Source organism: Eretmochelys imbricata, chromosome 3 (genome assembly GCF_965152235.1).
Source record: "Eretmochelys imbricata isolate rEreImb1 chromosome 3, rEreImb1.hap1, whole genome shotgun sequence".
In the NCBI taxonomy this organism is placed as follows: Eukaryota; Metazoa; Chordata; order Testudines; family Cheloniidae; genus Eretmochelys; species Eretmochelys imbricata.
The window spans coordinates 24,264,383-24,289,004 of record NC_135574.1 but is presented as its reverse complement, the minus strand read 5'-3'; the positions used below and the strand labels follow the sequence as shown (position 1 = coordinate 24,289,004).

General features: G+C 40.1%; 1 protein-coding gene across 3 annotated transcripts in view; it reads right to left on the bottom strand.

Moving 5' to 3' along the window:
- SMC6 (structural maintenance of chromosomes 6) overlaps positions 1–18,464 on the bottom strand; it is an 83,785-nt gene extending 65,321 nt beyond the window's left edge. For 2 of the 3 annotated variants that reach the window (XM_077812498.1, XM_077812500.1), the window contains exons 1-12: positions 18,353–18,464; positions 13,497–13,645; positions 11,494–11,611; positions 10,034–10,139; positions 8,927–9,063; positions 8,073–8,134; positions 6,479–6,559; positions 5,798–5,899; positions 5,425–5,544; positions 5,215–5,313; positions 1,873–2,019; positions 736–824 (exon numbers count right to left, since the gene is read on the bottom strand). In XM_077812498.1, the coding sequence (XP_077668624.1) occupies positions 736–824; positions 1,873–2,019; positions 5,215–5,313; positions 5,425–5,544; positions 5,798–5,899; positions 6,479–6,559; positions 8,073–8,134; positions 8,927–9,063; positions 10,034–10,139; positions 11,494–11,611; positions 13,497–13,640 (1,205 nt within the window). In that variant the 5' untranslated portion in view covers positions 13,641–13,645; positions 18,353–18,464. Of the gene's footprint in view, positions 1–735; positions 825–1,872; positions 2,020–5,214; positions 5,314–5,424; positions 5,545–5,797; positions 5,900–6,478; positions 6,560–8,072; positions 8,135–8,926; positions 9,064–10,033; positions 10,140–11,493; positions 11,612–13,496; positions 13,646–14,427; positions 14,463–18,352 lie in introns of all 3 variants that reach the window. The other variant, XM_077812499.1, reaches the window with a different exon arrangement.
- Positions 18,465–24,622: the final 6,158 nt, after the last annotated feature.

The following is a 24,622-nucleotide window of genomic DNA, read 5'->3' as shown; positions in this document are numbered from 1 at the left end:
AAATCAGCTCCCAGAAGGCTGTGGCCACAAGAAAAGCCCCTGGTGGCCGCATGCGCCCACAGTGGCTGCATTTGAAAAACACTGCTTTAGTCAGTGTCCTCTAAAATTAAACTGTGTTTGAAGCCATGTTATCTGGTTCTAGATATTTAAATGAATACTCAAATTATGAGCGTTCTTTTGGTTTTTTTTTAAAGAGAAGTAAACTCAAAAATATAACATCTGGAAAGAGTAACAACTTGAACTCCGAGTTTCAGTTCACTAAAGGCTTTTGTAATGGAGACACTGAAATCTTGGATATTAGTTTATAGTAAAAATGCTAAATCAGCCTTGCATATAGCGAAACGTACCTGGAAGGCTTGCTCTGTCAAAAAGCCAGATTTTTCTATTTTGTTTCCAACTTCACCTGTCAAAAGTTACATTGGACCAAAAGTGTATATTTAAAGACGACACTTCTCAGAACTATACTTCTTCTCTCACAGACCATACTATTTTCAATTGAAGTGTCTATTAATAGGGATTAGAAAAACAAGCCAGCTGTGTGTGTACGTCAGTCCCAGGACAGAATTTTCAACCTTTTTATATTTTGCGTTTTAAGCAAAATTATAGAGTCGTGAAAACCTTAAATTCTGCTGGAAGCTAGAGGTTTTTTTAATAAAGATATTGGATCATCCAATTCTGAAGAGCTCATTCTCCGCATACCACAAATGTGTATTACAAATGCTGTGGGGCATTTACCTATTTTTCAGTTCTTCAATTCGTTTCCATAGCTGTTCATCATCTTTTTCTAGTCGTTTTAATTCTGTTCTCGAACGATTATAATGTGCCTACCAAGAAAATTAGACACATTGAATATATTCATTCTTATTGGATTTCGCTTACTTGGTCTTCACAAAGAATAAATTAAACACATCTACTATTTTTCTGAAGACAAACACTAATGTTATTTGATTTACCATTTTGCAATACTGCAGCAGAAGATCAGAGCTTGAATTTCATGCTAATCATTTTATCAGTTCCTTTTCTAATTATGTTTACGTGCCCCCAATAGCCATCCAGTCTTTAGTACCATTATAAAGGATGTGCACACTATAGTCCTGATCACACAACTGGCTCCATTCAAGTGGAAGCTCCACGTGGATGAGCTGTTTGGCCTTGTGCACCCTCTTGTGGCAGGGGTACCTCTACTCTGCCCTTTATTCTGCCTCTTCTAGGCCTTTTTACAGAGACTCCACACATTTGCTGGTCCATTCACCACTTACAGGGGTGTGCGTTAGAAAGTAACTCAAAAGTAAAATGCAGAGTCCCAAAAATCTGCCCCAAGGCACGGCTCTTGCTGCAGAGACTGGTGAGAAAAAGGGTGCTTTCCTCTAAGTCCCTTTAAAAAAAAAAAAAAACACAGACTTCTTAGGGGGTCACTAACCTGTGGTTTGGCTTGCAACTGTCCTGTTCAGAGCGGACATCCTAGAATCACCTCCCTCAAACAACTGCTTCAGCTATCTTATTAGAAACCAGCTGTTTGCGGTTCCCTCTCCATGCAAGGTGTATCTGATTAGCTCATTTAGCAAGCCTGCTCCAGGCTTCAAGTCTCCTGCAGGCAGCTCCCTCACTCCCTCTACTCTCTCACACTGCATTTGCCTTAAGTCACTATGATTTCAGTGGGCCTCCACATAGATGCAGGAGTCCACCTGGGCAGAGCTCAGAGCACGACTGGGGCCTTTTTCATAAAGAACAGAAGGGATCAATGCAGTCATCAAGTCTGACCGCCTATATACACAGGCCATAGAACTTCCACAAAGTAATTTGAACTACAGCATATGTTTCAGAACACCACCATTAGCATTATAGGATTAGAAAATGTGTTTTTGCACCAACCTCAGCCTCGTTGTATGCTTTTCTTTTTGCTTGTACATCAGCTTTCAAAGAAACACACTGAGGCTGCAATGCTTGTGCTTCTTCACTTATCTTCTCTAACTTATCTTGGATGGCCTTGTACTTTTCTTCTGCTTCATTTACTTTGACCTTACAACAAAATATAGAGAATACATGAGTTCACGTAATGAAACAAAATATTGTATTTCCACAACTCTTTAAACCAGGAAAATCTTTCGGACACAAACCTGAAGCCAGCTATTTGAAGTGATTTTTTTCCCCAAAATTATATTCCACAGGGACATTAGAAGATATGAGTAAGTCAGTCCATGGTTTAAGAAGCATATAAAAAGTTACCCAGTAGTTATCCTTTGAGTTGAAAAATTGAATGCAAAGAGTTTGTTTTGTTGTCTGGCAAAATTTACTACATTTGAGTTACCAAATGTGTGGCTTCTGGGAAAGTAAAAGGATATTTGGTTCTGCACATTTTAACAATATAAACCAGAAACTCTGAAAAAAAGTCTCACGAGTAGTGTCACAGTGTGACTAACTCCTTTAAGGAGGAGCAGCCACAGGTGCTCTGGAGCCTAACTGGCTGCCTCCCAGCATACCGAGTTTATAATTGATATATTTAAGGTTTGCCGTGTTTTACAATGTACCTTAAGACACTGTTTAAAATACTTCTATATTTAACGTGGTTTAAGTTACAAGCTAAGTTTAAGAGGAAAGCTTTCAGTATTAAAATAATAGGTCTGTTGCTGTCATTGAGATTGCTCTCAGTCCTTAAAAAAACAAAACAAAACTGTATTCATGTCAAAAGAAAAAAAAAAATGCCGTTAAAAGAAGGCACCTGGGCCATATAAAGGAAAGATAGGAAAAAGCATGTGATAGCTGCCTGGAAAAATCAAGAAAACATGCAGAGGACAGATGCCTGAGAAAACAAGCTGAAAGAGCAAGGAGAGGTGCAGGTGAGAGCTGCCTGAGGATCAGTCAGGAAAGGGACTAGCCTGCTGACCTTCCTGAGCTAGAGAGCCAGTGCCAAGGGATTGAAAAGGGCTGAGTTGTTGGACTGTGTTTTGAGCAGAAGAGTCATGAGACTGGTCACTCTCTCAGATGGATGGCCTGGAGAGTGGGGCTCTGGAACAAGGGCAGAAACTAACTGCTCGTAGACTCACCAGGTGGGTGGACCTTGAAGTGATATCTCTAGAAAGAATGGAAAATCCATGTCTCTTTCTGTTTTACTCTGGGAACTGGGAGAACGGTTTTACTATGAGGATTCTAAGAATGAATAAATGATGCCCAGAGATGGGAGTCTGAATTAGACAGCGAGAGCTCTCTTTACATGGCTAGACAGAGGGGAAACTGAGATGGGTGCACCGATTGTGCCACAGTGGCCTACAGCAAGAGGATGCTCCAGGTGGTGGTTGCCTTATTAAAAGTAGTTTTCAAGTCTATCTCTCTCTGTTTTCTTTGTTCTTGTGGTTTTACAATTTATTTAATTTTTATTGTAGGCACAGATGACCCCTACAGAGGAAAGTCAATTAAACTGATCAAACACAAAGTGCTGACAACGGCACAAAGTAAACTATTACTGTGATAACAGTATGTAAAAGAGATTACACTAATGGCCTATTTTTAAGACTGCTGAAATACTCCAACTGAAAAAAGCAACTAAAATCAGCTTCATTTTAAACATGTATATTTGGCTCATATGTAATTTTCAATCATGAACAAGTGCTTCGCTAAGTTTGAAAAAAAAACCAAAACACTGAAGGATTTTAATGGACTCAAAACCACACACACAGAACAGTAATGTTTTATAGATCCAGTGTTGAACAAATTCTATACATATCACCCGAATATCTGATTCGCCAGGTCCTTCTCAACATATCTGAAAGTTCCAGTGCCATGAAAGGTCAATTTAGTCTCTATATGGCTCAGGGAATGATTTCTTTGCGGAATACTTGTGCCTTTCACTACCGGTCTCCAGCTCTCAAATGGCCAGTGCTGACTTGACATAACACATGACAAATGTTAGTCACGTTGCTTAATACACTATTGAAAGGCATTCAAATACTATTGTGAGAAGCACTGTATAAGAACCTATATATAACAGAACTAAAAGTAACCATCATTCAAATTCTACTCACTAGTCTATGCAAAATTGGTCATCTCAGTTTAGTTCTCAGTGAGTGATTCCACATCACATAACGATCACATAGATAGTCATTGAGTGAATCAACGAAACAAAACACCTAGGACTCAGCAAGCACAGAGAACAAACTATCTTCCCATCCTAGAGTTGGTCCCCAGTGAACTGGAGGGGTGAACGAGCACTAATCTGACCATGAAGGTTCAGACTGCTAATCAACAGTGCATAAATAAAGACTGCTATTTAGATATGGCTCTTTAGGCTATACCTGGAAGAAACTGAGGAGATAGCTCTGATAATCTACTTAACAGTGGAGAATTATAAACTTAATTAAAAAGAAAAGGAGTACTTGTGGCACCTTAGAGACTAACCAATTTGAGCATAAGCTTTCATGAGCTACATGCATCCGTATGCATCCGATGAAGTGAGCTGTAGCTCACGAAAGCTTATGCTCAAATTGGTTAGTCTCTAAGGTGCCACAAGTACTCCTTTTCTTTTTGCGAATACAGATTAACACGGCTGTTACTCTGAAATTTAATTAAACTAATTTCACTGCCTCACTAGAACAAAAAAGCCATATAGTCTGGGAGCAATTCCAAGGGCAAGTTAATGACAGCAAAGTAAGGAAGGAGTCTTTTGACTTGTAAAAAATCTACAGAATCAGAATTTCAATGATGCCACCCTTTGTAACATGGCAAGAGACACTCGCTGTTCACCCACCCACCTTCCAACTTGAAGTATCCTGTTGGTGGAAATTTTGATCAAATGTCATCAGAAATGCGTCGAGAGGAGTGGAATTCGAAAGCCCTTTCTCCCACAAACATAATGTTACCAAACACAACAAACCTAGAACAATTATATAGATATATATTCAAGAAAATGTTTAAAAATTAACTTTTTAAAATTATAATTTAACATATGCATGTCAAATACGCTGCCCTCACAAAGTTAAATTGTGGCCTTGACTGATAGTACTGTGTTATCAGTTAATACTAAGAATATGAAACCTGATTAACTCTTTGAATGTTACAAATGACTATAAACGGAAGGAGTTCTTCAAGTTGATTTGCCACCATCAGCAAAAAAGAAGCAGTTCAGTGGTATTGATTATCAGCTTTGTTTACTATGAGATTTTACTACATTATGCTTCCAGACTAAATTCAGAATTAACATGTTGTTTAAGACAACCCTACCTGCCATTCGTTTAACTTCTGATCATACTTTTCAGTACGTCCTTCCTCAGTATCAATACTATCTTTGATTGGTTTCATTTCTTTTTCAGTTTCATTCACCTGAAATGTTTAAAAGAAAGACTGAAATATACATCAGACCAGTCAAGGTAATTTGAAGATAAATTAAATGAACTTCAGTTGAAGAAAAAGATATTCTAACAAGAAAGTTACCACTGCCCAGGCCATTTTATGTTTCAAAGCCTCTAGATTGGTTTGCATTTCGCTCACGAACGCAATACTTTTGTAGTGCTCCTCTTTCTCAAAATAGTGCTGCCTAAGGTCTTGAAGAAGCTAAAAAAAGTAAAAAGATTCAAATGTTAATGAGCATAAAGGATTGTTGGTGTAATATGGAATTGTAGGAGGATAATTTTTTAAAAGTTTAAAATGACTCAGATTAATGAACTTAAGCAACCCAGCTAAACTATATTACAAGTTGATAGTTAATTTATGGTGCAACTGCATTTTATAATGGGTAATATCTGTATTTCTTATATTATTTCAGTGTCTATGTGTGTAGTAATTAACCACAGTAACCTTTACATACCCCTACTCCTTGTTCTATCTGGTCATGAGTTCTTGACTTAGTTTCCATAATGTATGAATAATCAGCTTTCATCTGCTCCAGCTGGGTTGCTTTCATAAAGAACTAAAACCAAAGAAGAGAGAGATCGAAACTTCAGCTTTGGTAAAACTGTAAAGGGAATTAAGTGGATTTTAAAAACTGTTAGAAAACGTGCACCCATCCAATACTCTGAGCACCCTAAACAGTCTTATAAAACATTAAGCCAATGCACCAGACACTGCAGAGCACATAAAATCAAATAACCCAGCAATAACGTAACAAATAACGGAACTACAATATGTACTTAACCTCCCTATACAATTCCCCATAGTCCCACACCACCATTATCCCAACCTACCAATAGCCATCTCCTCACAGGCCAGGGAGTAAAAGTAAGCTTTGCAATGTGCTTTGAAGACTGTCAAATTCAGACAATTAACTTTTTTTTTTTTTCAAAATTATTTTTCAAATGCCATTGGTAAATTCTTTACACAAATTTGAAGCAAATATATTCCCATTTACATCATATTTTTCTGAATATAACTCTGCTTTCATTGGACTGCATGCAACAACCTCACAGAAGTTTTAAAAATTAAAAATGACTGAACAGGAACTGTATTTTATAATATTTTATTTAAATGCCATTGATCTTGATTAGCTTACCTTGTATTTGTCACCTTCATTTTTAGACTGTAAGAAGTGCTTGCTCATCTCTTGGGTTAAAACAGACACAGGATTATCTACCTGTAACACCACATTTACAAACAATATAAGTATTTTAAACTGAGTTAATATTAATGAAAGCACAAGACAGAAATGGGAAATGAGGTTTCCATTTTTCCTACATTCCTCTATCAACTTGACTAAGTCATGACCTGGACGAGCCACATCTCAAGGAAAGACATTAGTCCAGTCTTCTTGTTCATTAAACTGACTGCTGAGTCTTCCAAGAAGGCACACGCTAAGGCAAAAGAGAGGTACACCGTGGGAGTAGTGTTTACGACGTGAACACTGGTTACTAGGACGCGAAATGAAGGTAAAAATATATATGTGGGGAGGAGGATGGAGGAGGTATGGTTTGGTATGGTTAAACAGACCACTGAACAGCTATAGAGTGTCATGATTTTCTCCACGATTGATCTGGAATCAATTCTATATAAGTGAAATAAAGATAAGAATCCATCTTCAGTTCCATAAACCATTCAGCACATCCCAAAAAATTATACTTGGCATGGAAATTCCAACAGAAGCAGTACAATATTTACATTAAGTTGTAACATATTAAAGATTTTCTCTGCATATGTTGCATGTGTGTTGCTGTAACACATTTTATAGGGCTCTGAATAGTAGTACATATTGTTCTTCACCGAATCACTTAACAGGAAGAAAACTAACCAAATAGGTCTCTGCCAGAACAGGTTGATCTACAGACCGTCTGCAGAAACTGAGTAACATAAGATAAGATACTATATATACCAATTACAGTAGAACTTCAGAGTTACGAATTCCTCAGGAATGGAGATTGTTCATAACTCTGAACAAAATGTTATGGTTGTTCTTTCAAAAGTTTACAACTGAATATTCGCAAAAAGAAAAGGAGTACTAAATAAATTGGTTAGTCTCTAAGGTGCCACGAGTACTCCTTTTCTTTTTGCTAATACAGACTAACACAGCTGTTACTCTGAAACCTGTCAACTGAATATTGACTTAATACAGCTTTGAAACTTTACGATGCAGAAGAAAAATGCTGCTTTCCCTTCATTTTTTTTAGTAGTTTACATTTAACACACTACTGTACTGTATTTGCTTATTTTTTGGTCTCTGTTACTGCCTGATTGCGTACTTCAGGTTCTAAATGAGGTGTGTGGTTGACTGATCAGTTCACACCTCTGGTGTTCGTAACTCTGAGGTTCTACTGTATGGATGAAACAACAGGCATCAATACATAAACTGGGAATTCCCAGAACAGCATGACTGAATCCCAAACATGAGGTCACACCTGGTTTGCTTATTTGGTTTATCCAATCTCTATAGCAAATTCATATCCTGCAGAATGTAAATTTTCTGTTTTTCCTTTTCAAACCTGAGTTCCTAGCCACTGCCTGTAAAGATAACCTTTTGAATGTAAATGATGCAGCACTGTGTTAGTATGAAAGAACTGGTGTCCTCGTTCATCAAAATGCAGCATGCTTTAGCAAAAGTGTTCAGTTTGCCTCTACAAGTAACGTAGAACTCTAACAAATATTTCAGCAATTACCTGTATATTAAAGTGATCCAATATTGCAGTAAGTTCTTCTTTCTTAGAAGAAATTAACGTCCCTGAAAGTATAAAAAAAAATGAAAAAACCCGTATCAGTTTATATCCAAAATCATAGATAAGTACAAAAAATGTATAGCTTGATATACTGTGACTGAATGCACCACTGCATTCACACTCTACACACTATTCTAATAATCTCTGTACAAAATATACATTGTGAGGTATCACTTGAAAACTAATAGCTCACTGGTCAATAATATGATCGTAAAATGTATGCAGCAACATTATTTAGTTATTAACATAACATTATGCAAAGTTATTAACAAACTGCAATTATGACTGAAATACGTTTAGGAGACAAGTCTGGGGACTGGCTAAACCAGTTTCTCAAAGACAAAGGACGAGTTGATGCCTCTAGCCAGGTGTCAAAGTTGATTGGCAATAACCTGTCAAGTAACCATTCTTTGGCAACAAGGGGTGAACCAACCTGTCACTAGTCAGAATGTGACAAATACTACTTAGTATTTCTTAATTAATTGTAAGAACATGGCTAATAATTTCACAGTACTGTTAAAGTCAGAATACAGAAATGCAAATATGCTACTAGAAAGATATTAAGCTTTACTTTTTAAAATAATGGAAGTTACATTTTTTGTTTATTCATTTTATTATTCAAGCATCTCTCTCTCTCTCTCTCAGAGCCAGTATAGAAAAACTAGCTAACGCTGTCATATCCTTTTGAATGTTCACTGGCTCACAGGAAATACCTAATCCTCCACGAACATACGAAAGACAGTAATGAAAATATTTTTTTCAAATGCTTTAAAATTGAAAATGAAGTACTGCCAAACCTGTTTTGCTTTTCAGTTTATAACTTCGACTTCCATCCATGCTAATGTGTTGAGTCACAATAATAGAACTGCCATATACTTCTGGTTTAAATGCATCTTTACCTCGGTTTCTTAACGTTATTGAAACATCTGCAGAACTAAAATAAACATTAACTTAAAATATCTGAGTTTGAATCATTCAAGATAAAGAAATAGACTTTCCCGCAATAGATTTTCAATTCCTGTTTAGGCCACAACCGAAGTTAGTTGGGTCTGTTTCATCCTAATTGTAGATCAACAGAGAACTACCATGGCACTGTGTTTACATAGGAGAGTTTGAGCTCCAAAGCAGAAAGTTCTATAGGCCAAACTGAGATACATGGTCAGAGCTGTCTGAGCTATGTGTCTGGATCTAACCATGATACTAGACCTTTACTTTTATGGGCACTCAGCTATAATTCCATGTAAAAAAGGCTTTAAGTAGCATGTTAACAGAAAGTTTAAATCTATCTGAAAGGGTAGGATGCAGACTGGCTGTGCTGCAACAATTTTAGATGCTCTGATATTAGAGCAAAAGGCATTCCATTTGTCTCTGCTCAACTCAGTGAAAAAGTAATAAATCAAATAGATAACTGAATTAGTACATAAGTCAACTTTCTACTTTGGGGGCTGAGAGGAACATTAACAATCAGCTCTGGGTATCGGACAACCCATTCCAGACGAAAATAAGGTTGCCACGGCAGAAGGGGATAAATAGGCTGCTCAAAGTAAAGAGTTTAAAGAAAGTTCAGTACTTATGGGCATTCTTTAAAATATTTAAGTTATCTTAGAATTGACTACTGAGAGGAAATGAAATTTCTATTTATATAGCAGTTTAAAGACTGTGACTAAATTTCAGATTAATTTAAAAAATTTAGTCGTTTCAGATATCACACCGAAGTCCAACCTACTAATTTTTATTATTTTAAAACCACACGTTCCTGTATTTTTAAAAATGTTTCTCATCCTATAAAAGGCCCAATAAAGCAAAAAGGAAAACTAAGGACTTTGTAACTCAATGGACCAAACTAACTTTAAACATCAAACTAACAGCCCACCTCAAACAAATAAATACACTGTTTCGCTTACTTCTCTCCATCTTTCACAAATACTTTCAAGGAGGATCCTCTGTTAGTTGTGGTAGCTTTTCCCCCAAGCCCAACAATAAGAGCAGTTAATACAGCACTCTTCCCACCTGAAAAAGCAAACAAGCAATCTTCTATTTATACAATTCAATTACAGTGTATATAATTTTAGCCAAAACTGTACACATCTAAGTCAGACTAATAAAATTGAAAATAGACTTTAAGAATATCTATTGTAAAAGATCTGATAGGCGCATACACCAACCATTCCAATGTTGGCAAAATATTACCACTTTTCCAGTTTTTATTCCACAAAAAGCTTTCTTAGTTCAATGTATTCAAACTGAGTTGAAAAGAATATCCCTAATTTTGTCTCCTAACATAAACAAGTATAGGTCAAGTAGTTCACGTCCAAATTTGAGAAGTAATAGTAGTGTTTGTGCATTTTGTTTTTTCAAAGCCATACTAAAAGATTTTACAGAACAAAAAATTCAAAGATCACCATTTTAAGTATGAAAATAATAAGTTTCTCCAGTGTCTGCAATCCAAACATTGCAGTGCTCCACTAGGACAGAACACACAAAGAGCAAAAGTGATTAGAAATGCAAGCCGAGGTGACTAGTTATTTTTCTATTTATTGATTGTCCAAGCAGGTGAAATGCACAAGAAAAATTTAAATTGGTTTGTTTTACCTAACACCCGTCCTTTAAATTATGAATAAAGGACCGATAAACTTACTAAAAACCCGACTTGAAAAGAACCCAAACTAAACAAAAAGTCATGCATTTTAGCCCCTTGAAGGTAACAACGCGTTTAACAAGAGTTATTTTCCAGAGCTTGAATGTGCAAGAGTTCAGTTCATACTGACCTTTTACCTCTAATCACAAAATAATTTTCAGAGAACAAGAATTAAGACAAATCATGCACCAGATAAAGTTTTTTCAATTTCTGTACATTTTGGATCTATTCTGAAAGTAGTGAGTCTACCAGTTGCGTAGTATTTTTCTTTTGGACTTTTTGGTTTCTTGTCTTATCACAACTCTGTTCTCCACTTGAAGAATATTTATTTTATATATATATATATATATATATAAACACTTGCTTTGGGGCATACTTTACAGATTTTTGTAATGAACTTCCATAGACTCACAGAATCGTAGGACTGGAAGGGACCTTGAGAGCTCATCTAGTCCAGCCCCCTGCACTCATGGCAAGACTAAGGACTATGTTGTATTGTATAAATTAAAATCACAACATACAGAAACCTCTATCTTGTTTAGCACTGAGACAAACATTAATGAAAAAGCAGAAGTTTGTATAAATAATGATTTTCCTTTTCTGTAGTTAAAAGGAAGACTTTTTAATGAACTTTGGCTCTAAATATTTAGGAACATATTTGGTTTAGTTTTTGGATAAGTCCCCCAAAAATGCTCCTGACAGAGAAATGAGAAAATTAATACTTACTTCCATTGTTTCCAACCACAAAGTTTACATTGGATCCAAACTGAAAGGGCCCCAACATTGAATGGCACATGAAGTTCTTCAATTGGATGCTTTCAATTATCCCCACTTCCCCTGAAGTCTACAGAAATATCATGAAAATGACATAAATCAAATACAAAACTGAGTCACGTAAAATGAGAAATTAAAATGAGAGCTTGGTGATAAAATGGCAGTGGTAACAAAAGTCATATACTTTTGTAGCCAAAACAGGACAACAGATGGAAGGGCTTTAGGTGATGACATACAAATTACACAACAATATGAAAATGTATAGTTGGTGGTGTAATTCAGTCATAAGGTAGCATTAAATGCAAATAGTTATCAAAATCCTTCATTTATCAAAGATAGTTTTAGGGTACATCTACACGGCATACTCCTTTCCATAGCATTAGAGTATATACACCACAGACACCCCTCCAGCATGGGTATAAATAGCAGTGTAGATGATGAGTCACTGCGTAGGTTAATAAAGACACTTCCTGAACCCTGCAGGTATGTACCGTACAGGGCTCTCTACTTGCCCACACAGTGCCTCCCTATGTACGCTGCCATATTTAGCAGTGTAGTGTCCTGCTGTTGGAGTCTTCCCCTGCAGCAGGGAGGCAGTAGGGAAAGGCTCCAGCAGCTCCCTGCTTCTGGGGACACATGTAGCTACACACAGCAGTGTGGATGCAGCCTGCCTTTCACTGTGGGGTATAGGTACACAAGAGGTATGCCGTGTATATATAGTCTTAGTTTTTCCCCTTTAAGTTACCTAGTCATGAACATCTTACACAGCATGCTTTTATTATTTAGCTTCCATGTGGTATAATTTTCTTCATACACCATATAGATTTTTTTTGTTTTTTTTTTTTTTTTACAATAATCTTTACTCTTTTTAAACAACTTTCAAAGTTGGGAAGAAGGAGCTGAATTTAGAAGCAGAAGGGATAATCCAGTGGCAAAATGTTGAAATATATTTTGTTAGAAAGTTTTTAGGGTAAAGTTAAAGCTTTTGGAATACATTTCTCTGTACTTTGTTTCCTAGAAACAAGTAACGGTTTTAAAGCATATATAAAGGCCACCTGTAACTTGAGTTCTCACATCAGACAACACAACACTGCATTTGAAGAGCATTTCTTCTTAAAGCATTTTTTCTTAAAATATTTATCTCATTATGACTCATCTACTCTAGAGAGCAATAACGATGACATTCATCCTCATTTTATTTTAAATTACCACTTTACACAAAAAAAAAATTTCAAAAATATGATTCTATTTTGATGGTGTCACAAAGTATTTGGGATATGTTTAACAAGCTACAGTGGCTCCAACTGCTCCTTTCAAGTCACTCATTTATCTTTTAAATACTTCCCACCCACCCCGCATTTTTGTGCAACATAAAATCAACTTGCACAACATATTTGGTTCGTTTTTGGATGACTAACCAAACATTTTGTTTCCTTAACTTGGTTGCCTATGTTTTTTGCCCTCAGAAGTAATGCAACTGACGGTGGTTGCCAATGCAACTTATGATTTTAATTTTAAACAATGCTTAGCTGCCATGAGTCTGTATTGCACAAATTATTAAAGTTGCATTTAAAAAAAGTAATCTTTACTGTCTATTCCAAAGGACAACTCGGGACTGTAACAGGCTGTAAAATTTATAAAAGGATCAAAACAGAATGCTTCAAGAAATTGTGTAACACGTGCGTAAGAATCTGAGGAAGAGATCATTATGGTTGATAGCACCCTAAAAAATTATTCCAGAGGAAAGATGTTTCCTCAAATGTAGCAGAGGACAACTGAAGACGACAAGATAGAAACATCACTGGTAGCTTTATTTTCATACTGTTCCCTCTGCAGCCTACATGCAAGACCCTCCTGCTTTACAATCAACCCGAGTCAAACAGCAGTATATTTATACCAGTTTGCTTATTTCCTCTTTTTTAACACTACCATTTCTAACAGGACACACATCTTACCGACTGCGAACTGGAATTACTGTCAGACTGAAACTGTGAACATTCTTCTTCATCAAGCTCATCATTAGATTCATCTGTGTATTCCTGTCTTGGCCTTTTGTGTAATCCTGGTTTTGAAAAGCTTTCCTCTTTTCTCTTACCCATAAGTACTGAAAAAAAGTAGGGTAAATCGTAAGTTCCAGTTAGCTAAACGAAAAATATCTCAGATTGTAACACACAGGTCTATATCGACGTAAAAATATGAATGATCACAAAGAGCAAACTGACAGAATCTGACCACTTTTGAAGCAATATTGACAAGTCCCAGTAAAACAAAGTGAAAATTAAGTCGGACAAAAAGAAAAAATTTTGAAAACCTAAAGCTGAGCAAACCCAACAGAAAGGCATCAGTGCTGGTACAATTATGGTAATGACGACAATTGGACTATAAATGGATAGCTCCTATTCAACTTAGAGGTTTAGTTATGACACTAACAAAGTACACATTGTACTGTAATTTATTTATTTCTAGAGTACCAAAGTATGGTTAGCACTACAGGAAGCATGGGGGGGAAGCACACTTCTCCATCAAAAAGGAACAATAAAGTTTCAATCATGCAAACACTCATTCACATTTTAATTTTATGTATCTAAGCATTCCCACTAACTTCAGTGGGTCTGCCCAGTAAGTAAAACTAAGCCTGTGCAGAAGTCCTTGCAGGATCCAGAAATGTCAACAGTTTCAAAACACTACTCCAATGTTAAAAGATTTCTAACTGGTTAAGTTCTTCTACTCAGGATCTCAACTTTGTGAGACACAGGATTTACTTGAAAAATATCTTTCATGAACATACAGCAAGGGCACAATTCTACAAGTTGCTAAACACCCTGTGCAAGGTGCTTAGAAGCCCTGAACACTGAAGTCAACAGGTGTTAAGAACTCAGTACTCACCTCTACAAGATAAAGCACTAGCTGGCAGACGAGGACTGGTTTCAGATTTAAAAAAAAAAAATAAAGAATTACCAGTCTTAAAGAATTTAACATATCCAAAGTTAACAGAGCAAGTGAAGTTACTCAGCAGGTGAGGCTCAAGAAAGATAAATCCCAAGTGCACACAAGTGGCTCTGTCATTAGACCATGAAGACACTTGTCACTTGACAAGTTTACAGACAGCGCAGAGCCTATGCTGAAAGCCAGTCACTCATAGCCTAAGGAAAAATAAAACAGTATCAAGGAGGCCTTACACCAGGGTTACATCTGTTCCATCCTACTTCCTGTTTGACTGAAGAGAGAAAAGACAAACAGATAAAGATAGAGCAGGGTAAAATCACCTCACCTGCTGTCAGTAAGAAAGCTGGGCTTACTTTGTCATTGCCGAGACAAAGTCCCCCTTTCATATGTTTCTGAAATGAACCCAACACAGGTTTTAGATGTTGTGTAGAATATAATATTAAAGAATTAGAGTTAACTTAAGTTTGGTTAAAGAAATACGTGTTGTAAAGAAAAACACAAACCAGTGTTATTTCAAAAATTAGGGCCGAGGTTAACCCACATGCAAGGGAAAAACTGTTGTTCAGCAAGGAGCGAAGAGATAGGGAGGAAAGGCCTTGGGAAGACAGGAGATTGTAAATCTTATCTGAATTAAGACTGGAAATAAAGATGAATTGTCTCAATTGTTTTTAGGTGAAGTAGATAATTGGCAATGACATCATTTGTTCATTAAAGGGCATTAAAAAGTAAGGGTTCATTGCTAATACCTGCCTGACCAAGATGATCTAAGCATTCCTAGGTTTAGCCCATTTGTAAGTATCTTCATCAAATGTTTATAAACGTTTTATATTACTGTTTGGACATAGTAAATTACTTATTATTTTGACTTTTTAATCATGTTTAGAGCATATAAAGGAATTTATGGTTAAATTGGTGTTGTGGTAATACACTGCACGAATAATAATTAAAGCCAAGATTTTGTCATGGATATTTTCAGTAAAAGTCCCAGACAGGTCACAGGCAATAAAGAAAAATATCCATTACAAAATGGGAAGCCGCTGGGCAGCTACAGGGTGGGGATGGTTGGGAGCTCCGGGGGCCCCTACCACTCATGGAGGCTCATAGCTCCAGGGTCCCCCTCCACCTGCGGTTTGGAGCTCCAAGTGTCCCCTGCCCCTGAGGGGGCTGGTGGCTGCGGGCATCCCCCTGCCACCTGCGGGGAGCTGCTGGGGTAATAATAATTCTAGCATGCTGTAATCAAGTAAAGATTAGGACTGAGATTTTCAAAGTTACCATTAATTTTTATGGGAACTGAGCTGAAGAATTCCTTTAGGCACCTTTGAAAATCTCTCACTGTGTCTAAAAGACAAATAAACAAGCGTCACAATTTAATTATGATGTTTTCCTATGGAAATTATAAGCAGTGAGTAAACTTTTAAGATTAACATTAATGGAAACAAACAAAAAAAATACAGCTAAATTGGTTAATATTCATTACTAAGGCCTCATCTATTCTGAAGATTAGTTCTGATTGTTGTCCACTGATTAATCAACCAGCGTCATGACCAAATTTTTCCTGCAGATATGGAAATATTAAAAAAGAAACTATATCTTTCCTTCACATAGTAGAATACTTTACATCCCAAATGAAACTGTAACAACATGGACTGAATGATCATCACACTCTTCATTTCAGCCACTATAATTGATGAACAGCAATTTAGAGTGGGTTTTCCTTGGGGAGGCAGAGGAAAGAGTGGAAATTCTCTCTAGTCACTCTTTTCCTACCAGAATTATTTGTTCCGTGGCTCAGAACATTCAATAGCTGTCTTGCTACAGTATATTTCTTCCCCTCCCCTCCCATATTTTTCTGTAGCGGTCTTTCACCAAGTATAACAATAGACTATTCGCCTTCATCAGCAACTCTAAGATTTCAGTTGCTTCTCCCTTATTCCATCCTTTTCTAGTGATTTTAGAAATAATTCAACCTAAAGGAAAGTTATAAATGGAGCACCAGAAAGAAATAACCACTCTTTGTCCTAATGCTAAAAATAAACCCACATCACTTCTCAACCACACTCTGGCTCCAACTAGAAGAGTTTCCCATTCCTTCTAACCTTGTGTAATAGGCAATATGTGACAGTTTTAGGATTGACAATTTGGAAAGCACCTAACACATTGAGAGCACTACAACGAACAAACATGTGAACCCTGGTTGCCTGGTCCCTGAAACTGTCCCACACAAAAATATACTACAGAGATCTGAAGACCAGGCTAACAGATCCCTCTGTTGCAAAGTACCATATTTTGTCCAATTACAGAATGGTTTCCAGATTTTGCAGACCACTTCCACTGGCCTGATCTAGTGTACAGAGACTACAGTTTATCATGCTGGCCAGTACTGTCTCACTGTTTACACGTACTCCGTTGTCTTTAGCTTAACAAGACAGAATTTAAGGGGTATCTACATAGGGAAAAAATATACAATGGGCTCTTCAGTCTAGCACAGAAAGATAGGACACAATCCAATGGGTGGAAATTGAAGCCAGATACATTTAAGATGGAAATAAAACATAAATGTTTAACAGTGAGCATAATTAACCACTGAACAATTTACCAGTGTCATGGTGGAGTCTCTATCACTGACAGGTCTGAAATCAAGATTAGATTTTTTCTAAAGGTAGGCTCTAACGGATACCGGTATTAGTTCTAGGCAGTCCCGGGTTATGATCACAGGGGTCACTTCTGGCCTTGGAAGCGACGAGTCTGTCTGTTTTGCCTAGTAAACGCTTCTGGGCAGGGGCTATCGTGTTCTGTGTCTGGGCAGCGCCGAGCACAATGGGCTCCCTGGCCCCCAGTGCTCACGAAAACCAGGATGTAGCCTAGTGGCACCTGGGGGTATAGAGTCATAGAATCATAGAATCATAGAATATCAGGGTTGGAAGGGACCCCTGAAGGTCATCTAGTCCAACCCCCTGCTCGAAGCAGGACCAATTCCCAGTTAAATCATCCCAGCCAGGGCTTTGTCAAGCCTGACCTTAAAAACTTCTAAGGAAGGAGATTCCACCACCTCCCTAGGCAACGCATTCCAGTGTTTCACCACCCTCTTAGTGAAAAAGTTTTTCCTAATATCCAATCTAAACCTCCCCCACTGCAACTTGAGGCCATTACTCCTCATTCTGTCATCTGCTACCATTGAGAACAGTCTAGAGCCATCCTCTTTGGAACCCCCTTTCAGGTAGTTGAAAGCAGCTATCAAATCCCCCCTCATTCTTCTCTTCTGCAGGCTAAACAATCCCAGCTCCCTCAGCCTCTCCTCATAAGTCATGTGTTCTAGACCCCTAATCATTTTTGTTGCCCTTCGCTGGACTCTCTCCAATTTATCCACATCCTTCTTGTAGTGTGGGGCCCAAAACTGGACACAGTACTCCAGATGAGGCCTCACCAATGTCGAATAGAGGGGGACGATCACATCCCTCGATCTGCTCGCTATGCCCCTACGTATACATCCCAAAATGCCATTGGCCTTCTTGGCAACAAGGGCACACTGCTGACTCATATCCAGCTTCTCGTCCACTGTCACCCCTAGGTCCTTTTCCGCAGAATTGCGTTGTACAATACAACGCAACAGTTTTTGATACACTGGGAAGAGCCACGTTAGTGTGACCACAGGTTTCCCACGGCCACCCAGGGACTTGGCAGCCTGGCCACCAAGGACGCCATCCTAACGCGCTGCCCAGCAGCTCCACCGGCCCGGCGAGCGGGGGCGGGGGCTCAGGCGACCCCCCCTTCCATGAGGGTAGGGCGATTTGCCTGCGCCAGCGGCTGTGCCGGAGAGCCCCGCGCTCATCGCGAGGAGAAGCGGCTCCCCAGGCGCCCGGCTTACCTCGCGGGCAGGAGGGCGGGGCTGCGGAGAAGGAACAGCGCGTATCGTTAGGATCCGTTTAGATTTGAAACCCGCTCCGAGTCCCAGCGTTCGACCCCGCGCTGCCCTGCCCTGCCCTGCCCTGCCCCTGCCCCTGCCCCCACCCGCAGCCCCAGCCCCAGCTAGGCTGCAAGCCTGCGACCACCGGCCGGAAAGGGAAAGCGGTCCCCGCGCCTGAGTGCGCACGCGCGGCCCGAGTACTTCCGCGCCCCACCACCTTGCGGAGGTGGAGCCGCTTCCGGGAGGGAAGGTGGGAGGGTCCCGCGCCAAATACGAATCCGACGCTGAGGCCGAGACTGAGTGATACAGTCTGTACAGTGCGACGTCGTGGCGCTGCCGGCCGCACAGGTGGGACCCCCTGGAGACTGGTTCGTTTCCCAGCCCCCACCCCGCCTGGGCTGTTCCCTCCTCTCACCCCCCTCCCCCACCACACCCGCGTTCGGTGCCCAGCCCCCACCCCGCCTGGGCTGTTCCCTCCTCTCAGCCCCCTCCCCCACCACACCCGCGTTCGGTGCCCAGCCCCCACCTCGCCTGGGCTGTTCCCTCCTCTCAGCCCCCTCCCCCACCACACCCGCGTTCGGTGCCCAGCCCCCACCCCGCCTGGGCTGTTCTCTCCTGTCACAACCCCCCCCCCGCCCCCCACAAACACAACCGCGTTCGGTTCCCAGTCCCCTCCCTGCCTGGGCTGTTTCCTCCTCTCTGCGTCCCATCCCACACTAGTTCTCCCCTTCTTCCCCCCGCCCCCCGGCTCGGATCCCCTCCCACACTCACTCTCCTGACACACAGGTCACATCTTGGTCTCCCTAAAATATCCAACCCTGTGTTACATCCCAGTTGCTCCTGCTTAGCATCCTGGGGATGTGTGTTTATATTCGGACCCCATCAAGACTGTTACCTGCTTCCCACTGTGGGGACCTGAACTCCAATCCTGGCCTTGCCCTGGCTCCCCAGAAACAGTGCAGGAGCCCTGGATGCAGTGTAGCCTATAGTCCCCCAAGAACCTAGTATCAGGAGTGAGCTGCAGCGGTTTAGTGAAAAGAAAAGGAGTACTTGTGGCACCTTAGAGACTAACCAATTTATCTGAGCATAAGCTTTCATGAGCTACAGCTCACTTCATCGTGAGCTGTAGCTCACGAAAGCTTATGCTCAGATAAATTGGTTAGTCTCTAAGGTGCCACAAGTACTCCTTTTCTTTTTGCGAATACAGACTAACACGGCTGTTACGCTGAAACCAGCAGTTTAGTGGTGGCCCACCAGGGATATTAGTAGACAGTTCCTCCAGGGAGCCAGAAGCACAGGTATATGTATCTGATGCAGTTCGCAGAATTCCCTAACACCTGTCCTTTCTGCAGCAAGAGGGAGACTGTGCTGCACATTTGCATAGAGAAGAGGTCCCCAAACTGTGGGGTGCACCCTCTTAGGGTGTGCAGAGGAACATTTGGGGGGACACAGCAGGGCCCAGACCAGCCCCCACGCAGAGGGGGGAGGGGGTTGTGCAGGAGCACCACCCAGCTTTGCTCCCAGCCCTGGCCACGGCTCTGCACCCGGCTGCTGGCCCCCACCATGGTCCAGCTGCAGCCCCAGCCTTGGGCCCCTTACCTCGTCCATGTCCCCCTGCCCCTGGAGCCACAGCCTCCTGTGGAGGACAGACAGCAGTAACGGGGGGCAAGACCCTGAAAAGTTTGGGACACTCTACTCCAATGGTCTTGAGGGGCTGCCATCTGATGAACCTCCTACTGAGGTTCTGGCTGCACTTCTCCCCACACCTCATTTACACACACCCCATCCATGTCCTCAGAAAGTCACAAGACCTCGTTGTCAGCCTCCTGGCACTGGCATCTCTGTGACTGTGGGGCTTATTTCTGGTCCCTTGTCTCACACCTCCAAGCAAAGTTCCTTGGGCAGTGTCCACTGGCTCCCTAGACACCTTTGAGGAGCAGTGTGCACTGTTGAGTGTTCTCTGGTCTATTTCCTGTTCTAGTTCCCTGCTTTTTAACTTTTGACTCTCCCTCCATTCTTGTTTGTTCATTTGTTGCCCCAAGACTTCAGTTATGGCCTGGGTGAGTGGATAGACCTTTAGTTCTGGGTGGGCCGTCCCAGTACCCACAATCATAGGTGCTGACTCCATGGGTGCTCTGGGGCTGGAGCACCCACAGAAAAAAAATAGTGGGTGCTCAGCACCACCAGCCCCAGCTGTTTGGTGGCACCCTGAAACAGCTGATTGTAAGCTGGGGGAGGGCAGTGAGCAGGTGAGGGCCTTGGGGAGGGAGCAGAGCAGGGGCAGGAAGAAGCGGAGTTAAGGTGGGGCCTGAGGGAATGGGGTGAAGTGGGGGTGGCCCTCAGAGCAGAGTGGAGGTGGAGCACCCTGGGGGAAAAGAAAAACTCAGTGCCTATGCCCCAATGGGTTCAGGATTTTAGTGGTTCTCTTCCCTTTCCCCCTCCAAAATCCACTAATGCTGAGAATACACATGGATTGGTAAAAGTATTGGTATTTTAAGGGCAGATGCAGCATTGTATGCAGCCTAAGCAGCTAGTAGCATGGGGACTTAATGGTTTTATTCTTGTGTTTTACTTACAGAAGAAAGAATTGCAAGTGTTTAATCTTGTGCAACATGTCTTTTTATATTTGAAGAGTAAGACTAAATTGCACCAAATGTGTTTTGCGTTTCATTTCATAAAACTTTTTCACTCTTTTGTCCTACTGAAAACAAGGGGATATCCCACAAATGAAATAGCAGTGGGTGATGCACTTTGGGAGCTTAGGTGTGTTGGCAAAGCTGTGTGGTGATATCTCAGGACTTGGAATACCGGTGAGGATTGTAGTTCAAAACAAGTAATTGCAGAACTCTCCCCACCCGTGTGGGGAGATCTCAGTATGGGAAGGGCAGGGGAACTGTAGGGCAGAATTGAGGGGCATTGGCCAAGATTTCTTGGATAAATTTGCATAGTCAGATGACCTGTCTAAAGCAAACCATTAATTGTCATCAGCTTTAAATTCGTTTACTCATTTTAAGTATTCCCTTTGTTTTTGTTGAGTTAATTGTAATCATGTAAAATGTTCATTGTTTGTAAGACTTACTGGCTCTAAACTTTTAAAGGCTGGTTTACAAGTCTAGATCCTGGACCTGATGTCAGTGACTGTATTGCAATTCACTTTTGTGGAAGCCAGACCAACTCCCTAAATTTTGTTGTTGTTTTTATTATAACATCAACAGTGTTTTAGGGTGATTTACAGACTTACAGGAAAAATAAGGTCCTGCTGTAAAGATGTAACCTTCTCTAAGGTATAGAAGGTGGGATGGGAGATTTGGTATAACTGAGGCCCCTGAAATAAAATCTGTTTAGATGGGTCTTTTGCAAAGAGCCCCATTCAAGACAGTACAGTTTTCTGCGAGATGGTTAGCATCTAAATCATTTAAATGACAAAAATAAAAGAACCTCCAAAATTTATTATGGCACGTCTAGCTACTTCAGCAACTAATATACTTTGAATCATGGAAAGGAAAAAATCACATCCCTAGTTATAAATTAATATTTTACTATGATGTTGAGAAACATTGTCTTGTTTTATTTTTCATTTTGTAAGTTGCCTTAGCCACACTTTTGTCTATATAGCTACTTCTGCATGTGTATGGAATTAGAAATACTTTTTGATGCATTTATCCTCCCTTTGCATTAATACTGATGTGCTATGTCATCATAGTACTAATAAACCAATTAACACAAAGGTTATAGGAAGCTATATAAGAAACGTAGACTGATTTATAGGCAACAAATGGTAACATCAAAAGGGCTTTTTGCTAAGTGTTGTCTCATTCACCTCCCAAAAAGCTGGAAGTCCCAGTTAGGTGGTAAGAAGGTTAATTTTCCCCCTGCAGAGTGCTCTGTTCAAGGCTTTCTATTTTTTAAAGGTAACTATTGGAAATATTAAAATATTATGGTGGCAAAAAAGAATACTTCTGTGTAGTTTTAAAGCATCTTTTATCTGAGTAAGTATATACTGTTGACGCTACTACTTAGCAAATGAGTGTCTCTGTGGTCATGTCTACACAGCAACTAGACACGCACAACTGCCCCGTACCAACCACTCAATCTTGGACTGCAGGATTCTTTCATTGCTGTGTAGACTTCTGGGCTTGGGCTGGAGTCTTGATGCTAGGACCTTGCAAGGTGGGAGGGTTCCAGAGCTTGGGTTCCAGTCCAAGCCCTGAAGTCTACACAGTAGTGGAACAGCTCTGCAGCCCCAGTTGGCTGGTACAGGCCAGCCCCGGGTGTCAGCAGAAACACAGCAACTAGAGTGGGAAAAATCTCAGTTTCCTGTTTCTGTTCTCTTGCCTGTGCTGTTCACAACATCAGATTTCTTACAGTGCAAGAGGTAGCCCAACACACTTTTTTTTTTTTTTTTTTTTTTTTTTACAGATTTGCACTCAGGGCCACTTAATTTCTTACAATGCCTGTTCTGGTACATAAAACTTCAGAAGCATAGCTATGCCAATGTATTTGACTTGTATTACTAGATACTTTCCAAATGCCCATCGGGCACAAAAATGCTTAATATAAGTCATCAGCTCTTTACTAGCCAATTAATTAACTTCTGGGATTTCCCAGCATTTAGAAGCTGAAGTTCTTAAGTCCTTAGAGAAAGGAAGCCTACATTGTTGCTAAGGGGGATAGTTTTCTTGCCAGACGCAGTACTACAATTTAGCAGGCATGTGCTTTTTCTCTTGTTAAATTTATCTGTTTGAAAAATTATATTGGCTCCCACCGCAAAGCAACTGGTCACCTTACCATTATGTTTATGAAAAGAAAAAGCAGCCTTTGGGCTTCAAAAGCCAGCAGAGAAGCCCTTTGCTCAACAGCAAAAATATCAATATCCAGTAATAAACTAAAGCAGAAATCTTTCAAAGGTCAAACAAGGTAACATTTCCAAGCTTGGCTTCTTAAAGGTAGGAGCGTAATTAAGTGACCTGATTGGGGCCAGGGAACAAAGGTGCTTAACCACCCAGAGTGAGTGGTTTCCCTAGAAAGGAAAGGAAACTGTATGTGCTCTGCACTTCTGAAAATCAGTCCACTTATTTGAGTGAATTAATACAGATTTAGGTCCTGCAAATTCCAGAGGCATGGACCATCTACTGGGAGAATGTAACCCCTGAAAATCAGTAGTGAGAAGTCCTTCAATTAGAACAACTTGTAATTCCTGCAATGAGAGCAAGAGAAATAACTGATCAATTAGCTGAATCCCAGGTATATAGGGCTTCATACTTCTTTGTTAGTGTTGCATTAACACTGTTTCTCTGATACCCCTTTTCTGTGAAAGCCACATGCTCAAGAGGCTACTAGATGGCAGCATTCCTCATCTGTATCCAAACTTCTCTGCAGTTGTCTTCCTATTTGATACAATTTTGACCTACAGGGTCATGATTTGCTCTCGAAAGTAGTGCAAAACTCTTTAAGCACAAACAATCTTTTTTTCTTAATGTGACAATGTAACCTGATTGCTGTGTCATTTCTATGAGAGATTTTCTTTATTTCAAAAGTAAAATAGACACATTCATAAACCATTAACAACAGTGATTTAAAAAAAAAATCCAATTTCTATTTAAGTCTATTTCATATTGAAATGTAGAGAAATAAGCATAAGGAAAATGTATTTCTTCTCCTTCCAAGAGGAATGGATTGGTGTTGCGGTGAAGAAATGGACACTCGCAAAGAAGCAGGGTAGAGGTAAAAGGTTGATATTTTAAGAGTGGCAGGGGGTGAAAGTGAGAAGAGCACTGGAAAGGAGGGTCAGTTAAGGCTGAAGGGGATGGGAAAGAGGACGAGAAAACAGAAATAAAAGGAAATCAGATTACAGGAAGGAATGGGGGAGGGATTCAGGAAAGGAAGAATTTAGAGTCATAAGCAGAGAGAGTTAAAAGGAATGTATCCCATTTAATATACTGGGGTAGATCCTCAGCTTGTATAAATGATCATAGCTCCAGTGTGGAGCTGTGATCACTTCCACCACCTGAGGATCTGTTCCAGTGTCTTTCTGGTTGTGGACAAAAAGCATTATTTCCATAAAAGTAATTCCCAGATGTTCGACGGAAGTGGGAACTTCAAGAAGAAATAAAGGAGCATGAATTTCAAACAGTCTCACCCTCAGTTTTGGAATAGAAAGACACAATGGCATGTATCTGTGCTCTTCTCTTGTAGTCAAACAGGTCTATGTTTATCCATAGAAATCCAGAT